Source organism: Oncorhynchus kisutch, linkage group LG6 (genome assembly GCF_002021735.2).
Source record: "Oncorhynchus kisutch isolate 150728-3 linkage group LG6, Okis_V2, whole genome shotgun sequence".
NCBI lineage: Eukaryota > Metazoa > Chordata > Actinopteri > Salmoniformes > Salmonidae > Oncorhynchus > Oncorhynchus kisutch.
The window spans coordinates 49,480,958-49,488,606 of record NC_034179.2 but is presented as its reverse complement, the minus strand read 5'-3'; the positions used below and the strand labels follow the sequence as shown (position 1 = coordinate 49,488,606).

The 7,649-nt window shown below is 40.5% G+C and overlaps 1 protein-coding gene across 1 annotated transcript in view; it reads right to left on the bottom strand.

Moving 5' to 3' along the window:
* Window positions 1-1,362: 1,362 nt before the first annotated feature.
* Window positions 1,363-7,649, bottom strand: part of LOC109892937 (protein Aster-B-like) — a 70,484-nt gene continuing 64,197 nt past the window's right edge. Inside the window, exons 9-11 of the mRNA XM_031825948.1 lie at window positions 7,253-7,380; window positions 6,762-6,882; window positions 1,363-6,640 (exon numbers count right to left, since the gene is read on the bottom strand). Coding sequence (XP_031681808.1) covers window positions 6,551-6,640; window positions 6,762-6,882; window positions 7,253-7,380 — 339 coding nt within the window. The 3' untranslated portion in view covers window positions 1,363-6,550. The remainder of the gene's footprint in view (window positions 6,641-6,761; window positions 6,883-7,252; window positions 7,381-7,649) is intronic.

Sequence of the window (7,649 nt, the reverse complement as noted above, 5' to 3'; positions counted from 1 at the left end):
AAGGAATTTAAAAAGGAACAGTTTCACCATATTACGAGAGTTCAGCTCACATAACAGGGTTGACTTTAAAATAAGGGACCGTTTTTATTTTTTATTTTTTATGAATCCCTAATAACAATAATCTTCAGAAAAGTCTTTGTCAAAGCAATAAAATAATTAGGGCTTTACAATGATGGTAAAAACTTGAGACATTTTCGGGTTAAAATCTTCCTAGAAGTCACAGAGGGCACAGAGGGATGTCAAAATTGTTTATTTTTAGAATTCTAGAATTTTCCATATGGTCTATATCAAAGAGCACATCATTTAATATAACAGGCCTTTAAAATGCAATATTGGTGTACAATTTCTACTTAAAATATCAAAGGGATGCAAAAGAGACTCATTTCGTGGAACGACCCAGCCATGTGCATCCCAAATGGCACCCTATTCCCTATGTAGGGAATGCACACTGAGTGTACAAAACATTAGGAACACGTTCCTAATATCGGCCCATGTCGACTCCAATGCTTTTCACAGTTGTGTCAAGTTGACTGGATGTCCCTTGGGTGGTGGACCATTCTCAATACACACAGGAAACTGTTGAGTATGAAAAACCCTGCAACATTGCAGTTCTTGACACACTCAAACTGGTGCGCCTGGCACCTACTACCCTACCCAGTTCAAAGGCACTTAAATATTTTGTCTTGCCCATTCACCCTCGGAATGGCACACATACACAATCCATGTCTCAAGGCTTAAAAATCCTTCTTCAACCTGTCTCCTCCCCTTCATCTACACTGATTGAAGTGGATTTAACAGGTGACATCAATAAAGGATCGTCACTTTCACCTGGATCCACCTGGTCAGTCTATGCCAAGGAAAGAGCAGATGTTCATAATGTTTTGTACACTCAGTGGATGTCTCTGAATGTATGTTTGTGTAGGGCTCTGGACAAAAGTAATGCACTATATAGGGAATAGGGTGCCATTTGGAACACAACCTCAGATAACATGGGAAATCATAGGCAAGGACATGAATGAACAATGATGAAGAGCTGAAATTCTAAATGCATTCACTCCTTTATTCTATCCTTTTAATTGGGCTATAAAATGTATGTCTTATTTAGAAATATCCTGGTAACATGGCAGCATCACTATCAGAGTAAAGACATGAATGAACATATTGACTTTACATGAATGAATGCATGAATGAATGCATGACCAAATGTAGCACTAACACAAATGGAAGCCATGTGAAATTTGCTCAAAGGGGTACAGGAAAAACACTTGACTCATATTGAAATAATATCACAGTTCCTTTGTCCTGTTGGTAAGGACACACAAACAGACTGCTGAACGGGGTGAGTCAAACAGACACGAGTCATACTTTCCATTATTTTATTTCATCTCTACTCCTCCACAAACCAATAAAGCTTTTAGAATGTTTTTTCCATTCAAAGTTCCCCCCCCCCCCCAAGACCACGCCCAGCGTGGATGGGTTTCTCTAGTCTGTGTACACCGGAGCTATACACAACATATACATACAGTATTATCTGTAGAAATATTTCAGTCATGTATATATATATAGATCAAAACACTTAAAAAAAAACATATCAGGTATTGTACACACACACACAGAGGATATACAATACCACAACAAGTGTTTCTGAGATGGAAAACTTGCACCGGTCTGAGGTGTGTGCGTGCGCTCGTGTGTGTACTGAAGTGAAGGGTTTGAAAGCATTGGAGGTCAGGCTTCGTGGGATTGTCATGGAAACTTAACCACAAACACAAGCTCTAAAATACATCCTTTCAATTCGCTATTTATGTCTCATGCTCAATTTAAGACACTATTTTCTACCTATATTGTGCATATTGTTCATAATTTCCTTAGAATTTACTATCATTTGGCAAACATGAACAGGTCAAGCTGCAGCTTTGTGAGCGTTCAAATTAATAAAGAAAGCTCTTTCAGTTTCAGGTTTTTAAGAACACTACTTTTTGGGTGCAACATATTTTGTTTGTTTTCTCAGACACTCAGACATGCTTACTGACCATTCTATTAAAAACACAATTTAACAATTTCATTTTCAGGGCCATTTGAGGCATTCCTGCATATATAAAGCACCTATGCATAGAACACATCTGAGATCATGAATTAAATCGAATGAGACAAGAATCTAGCATGCATTCTCTATAGAAGGGTCATCAAAGGGTCTCTACGTTTTTCAGAAACTCAAACGAAGGCAGCTTACTATCAAAATGTTAGATAATGTATTAAATATATGTATTGCATCGGATTAATCGAGCGTTTTCTTTGAATCCCTAATGGTGAAACAGCCACGTCCGTTTGAGAAATTACAACAACAAAGTTACTGCAATCAACGAACACTGTTTTTTCCCACCTCAACAGCATTGCACACACGATAGAAGAGCACAATATGTACTTGCACACAGTTGTGCGACCCTCCTCGGCAACAAAATCAATAACGAGTGGTGGAGCGGCAAGTTGCGTTGTTTCCTCCTGCTGCGTATTCCACTTTATTCCAAGGGTCACCTTCTGGTTGCACATCATCTCACGTTGGTTGACCGCTTTCTACTCCTCTCACCAAGTCAACAGAAATGATTGTCATGTCGACTGATGAAAAATGTAAGGTACAGTATAAATCATTGTAATCTCATCATGGGCCCTTTTTCTCAAGAATACCATTTAATCTGCCCTGAATAGATCTCGTCTCAATTATCACTCTTAAAATTAGGCTTAACAACTTGACCTGAACAAGGTCAAATGGCCATTTCAGCAACATTGACCATGTCATAGCGCAAGGGAGTGGGGAAAATCATTCAGCAATGATGTAAATGATTCGCATTCATAATGTATGAAGTGCTACCCACTGTATCAATCCATTGCATATATTGTTGTTTCTTCTTTCAGATGAAACCATCCTCTTTTTGGAATGTACGTGAGTTGTGCCGATCCACTGTCTGCAAAGCCAATGAGTGCAGGGTCATAGTCATTAGCGCACACAATAGCAAAATGCTTTGTAGAGGAAAACTAGTTAAACTAGTTTCTTATTGGACAACTTCAGGTACGTCCTTCTCTGTTTTCGCCCGTTTGCTTCGTAGTGAATATGACCCATGTCTAAAGCGTTGTATCCCAATGCGTAACGTTGATAAACTCAAGACATCATTATTTTGGCCTAAATGTTACTTCTGCACACCGTGCACTGTGTATGTCTTCATCCCAATCCCTCAAACATACCAGTTAGTGGCTGAATCAACAGCCACATGCTTTGTTTGTTTCCAAAGTCGTCACAGGAAACCTTGAGAGTCCAACCAATTGAACATACATGGGTGGCAAGCAAATATGGAAGTGTTTAGCTGTCGAAATGCAATTCGAAATGAAAATGTATTTTGATAGCTATGCTTCTTCCATAGACAGATGGGGAGATACTAAAATTGTAGTTTTAGCCACAGTTGATACCATTCTTGTACATTTTTACATTTGGGCATTTTAAATCAACAAAATCACAAACGATGTGGGAATGGTTGACTGTGTCAACTTGACACATCCAATATGCCAGGACATAGCCCACAACAGACATCTTTGGGAAGACAGAGGAGTACAGTAGGTCAGACCCGAGTTCAAATACTATCTGAAATCTTTCAAATACTTTTGAGTTTGTTTTAGCCTGCATAGAGTGTCAAATGGGTGGGGTCTGCAGTTTTAGGACTTTTCTATTGGTCCATAAAAGCCAGGAAAACTCAATCAAGCACAGCTGAAATATTTGAAATGATTTCAAATGGTACTGTATTTGAATCCAGTTCTTCAGTGGGTGACCACTGAATGTTTCCCCAAACGTTTCTTTTACATTTCCTGTATACACTGTACATAAATAAATCCCTAAATATCTGCCTCTGAATACTGTTCAATTTCCGTTAGTCTTGTTTTTTCCAGCTTCAAGCATATTTTTCAATGAGGAAGTTCACAGTTTTAATCATCAAATATTTCGTAGTGATCAAAGTTTTTCGGGTTCAGCTGCAGTATCCCTTCGTAAAATGACGTCCCTCTCCGAAGAAATACCCTCCCTAAAATACTGTCCACTCCGTCTGTGGTTAACAGCTGAACAACCAGGTGCCATGTGAAGAAGGTTCATAGAGCGACATAGTATAACATCCACATGATCATAACACTGATCATTATGTTCTCTCTGTCTGACACAGTATTTGGGCTGATAACAAATACTGGGTAAAACAACCTAAATTATTTTTGAAGTGCCGGTAGAGACACATTCAAGCTCCATCGAATGTGTAAAATCACTTAGGGTCCATACCAATGCCTATACAGTACACTCCCAAGTACATCCTGTTCCAGCCAATACAGGACAGCCACAAATGAATTGATACAACACAAAGCGGCTAAATAAAAGATAACAATACTGCCCAAAATAAAATAGATACGTTTGCATAAAACTTGACACGTAAATCTTGGCAACAATGAATAGATGTATCCATAACCTAAAACAAATCATCCTGAAGGACAAGGTTGAAGACGTGTATGGATAAAAACCTAAGCACACAACGTTGATATAACATTTGGGGTTGGCTAGGGCCAAGAAAGCCCTGTTCCCGGAAGAACGTTGCATCACTGGAAAATACTGGGCGTTTGTCAAAATGCATACTATCACGCTCCAAGCACGCAAATTGAAGCACAGGAGGGTCGGAGTGTGAGTCCAAATCAAAGTATGCGAAACAGAGCACGGAGGGCACTTCTCGAATGCGTACTCTGTTTGTACATATTTTGAAGCATGAATCAATGCAAGTTTCAATGGAAAGTATGCACAGAAATATGATGCAACCATGTAAAAAAAATGATACAAAATTATTAGAAATCTATGGCAGACATTATTTTAGCTGAAATGGGAGAAAATAAACTCTGACATCTCATATGGTGCCTTGACTACAATGTTTTATCTGGATACGTTAATAAATACATGCTGTGTTAATTTTGGCATGTTTACCTGCCTACAATACCCACTGTAGTATATGTAGATCGCAAGCCCGTAGTAAGTCAATAGGGCTAACTGGCTAGCTACACTGTTAGCTAGCCAGATGGTCACAAAGAACTGTTAGCTAGCTAACCATGAAGAATTTACATCTACTTTGCATGACATTAGTTTTAGGTAATTTTTTTGCCTGTTAAACTATCTGATGAGCTAGATAATTACAATTCACATGTAGCTAGCTGATAGTTATAAAGTAAAACAATTTGCTTTGTGTATATCTGGTTTCATCTCTATTGTCATTGTCCTGGCTGGAAGAAAGTTCCGTGAATGGGGAAGTGCAGCATGAGAATACAATAAGGGGTGTGCTTCTCAAATGTTAATGTTTTATGCGTTCTCCACACTCTCGTCCTCACAAGAATGTACTCAAGAGAGCGTCTTCTAAGAATGCACTCGGAGCACGACAGTGTGGAGCACGGTAGTATGCATATTGAGAAACACCTACTGTGTACCTCTGCAAAAGCTGACCGCTTTCTCATCCTTGTATGCTAACAAGCTGGCAACGTAGCCAGTTATCCAATACATTCTCACTGCTGCTAAAAGCAATGGCTAGCTCCCCTGTCCACGAATACAAATCAAAGGGGTAGGGGTACTCTACACGCAGTAGAGAGCATGCCTTAGAAAACATGAACACACAAACACAACGCCATGGCACAAGCTTTCAGGGAAACCTGCCCTGATACACCATGGAAGCCTGGTAAAAATTTGCCCTGACTGCAATTCTACAAAAAAAAAACATACGTTATTATAATATATTCATATTCGTATATATATATATATATGTATATATATATATGCATTTATAATATACTATGATTCCTGGAGGTTCTATCCTATAAATGATGGGTTGTGTTGAAACACTGCACGTTGATTGTGGTTCCGTTTATGATCGTAACCTGGTCCCAGAGTCCAAAGGTCTGTAAAAAAAAAAAAAAGGGATACTGCAGCGCCAAAACTTTGTCCAAGAGTTCCTAAAAAGGCTATGGAGGAACACAAGGAACCCCTGACCCAGTATTATTTTTGCTCTTCTGAGACAAATATGCCAACGTTTCAATACACATCCCCACCGAAAACTTTATTTTTTTATCCGACGGAGACAAGAAATGCAAGCTTCCCTGACCCATCCCTTCTATCTTTGCTTTGTCCGTACGTGGCCCAAAAAAACAAAACAAAAAACACTTTACAGTACAACATTCTCAGAGAACGAGGTGATAAAAAAGTCAGAGTTTAGGCCAATGTAGGTCATGGCACCTCTGTCTTTTCCCATGATGCAACGGTGCAGACTGCGTCCGCCCCAATCCTGTCCTGGTGGTGATGAGGTAACTTTCTGCCAGACGTTGGGCGGTGGGAGTGGAGTCGGTCGTTCTGGGAGACCTGTCGTCGTTCCCCCCCGTTCAAGAAAACATATTTCTCTTGTTTTCCTAAGACTTTTCCCAAGACTTTCCCATAAATGGTTCCTTAGATATTGCACATAATGTCCTGGCTGGTGGCTTAGGATTGTTAGGTTTGTCAGTGATATCGACTCCTCTTCTCCTCCGATTCAGAGTTATAGTCTCTTAAGGCCATGCCCTTCTGCAGGTTTAGTAGTGAGTCCTTCATCTAGGAAAGGAAATATTTAAAGGAAAAAGAAAGTTCTTTAACGTTTGTGAATGACCATTCTTTCTCTGACCAAATGAGTCAGTTATGAATCAGTGTTCTCAGCTCTGACTGGCTGTCTCACCTCATCCAGCAACATCACCGACGACTTGATGATCTCCTTCCACTTCTGCAGCTCATCGTCATGGTACCGCTGCTGCGACTCCAGAAGCTGGGCCCACTCCAGCTGCGTCTGTGGAAGTTTACTGTGAGAGAGAAACACACGCACACACACACAGTGAAATATTGCCATCTAGAGGATGTAATGTATTATGGCTGATATGTATGATTTTTTTTAGCAATAAGGTCCGAGGGGCGAAGTAAAGTGCCCGAATAAAGGGAAAGGGGGATACCTAGTCAGTTGTTCAACTGAATGCAGTGGTACATTGGCCATATACCATAAAACGGTGAAGTGCATTTATTGATATTATAAGTTACCAACATATATATAACAGTAAACAAGTAGTCGTCATAGCAGTGGTACTATATTTTGTATGATATACACGTGGCTGGAATGCTGTTTCAGCCAATCAGCACCGGTATTGAATTGGGCTGTATTGTATTTGTGTGAAGTACCTTTCTTGTGGTCGTAGGCCATGCCACGAGGTCAGGCTCTGTGTGGTGTACTCCAGCATCCACAGCTTATAGAAAAGCATCATGTTCAGAAACACCAACAATACTAGGGCTGGAGAGAGAGAGAGAGAGAGAGAGAGAGAGAGGAGAGAGAGGGAGAGGGAGAGGGAGAGAGAGAGAGAGAGAGAGATAGAGAGAGAGAGGGGGGAGGGAGAAGAGAGAGAGAGAGAGAGAGGGGGAGAGGGAGAGAGAGAGAGAGAGAGAGAGAGGGGGAGAGAGAGAGGAGAGAGAGAGAGAGGGGGAGAGAGAGGAGAGAGAGAGAGAGAGAGGAGAGAGAGAGGGGAGAGGGAGAAGAGAGAGGAGAGAGAGAAGAGGGGGAGAGAGAGAGAGAGAGAGAGAG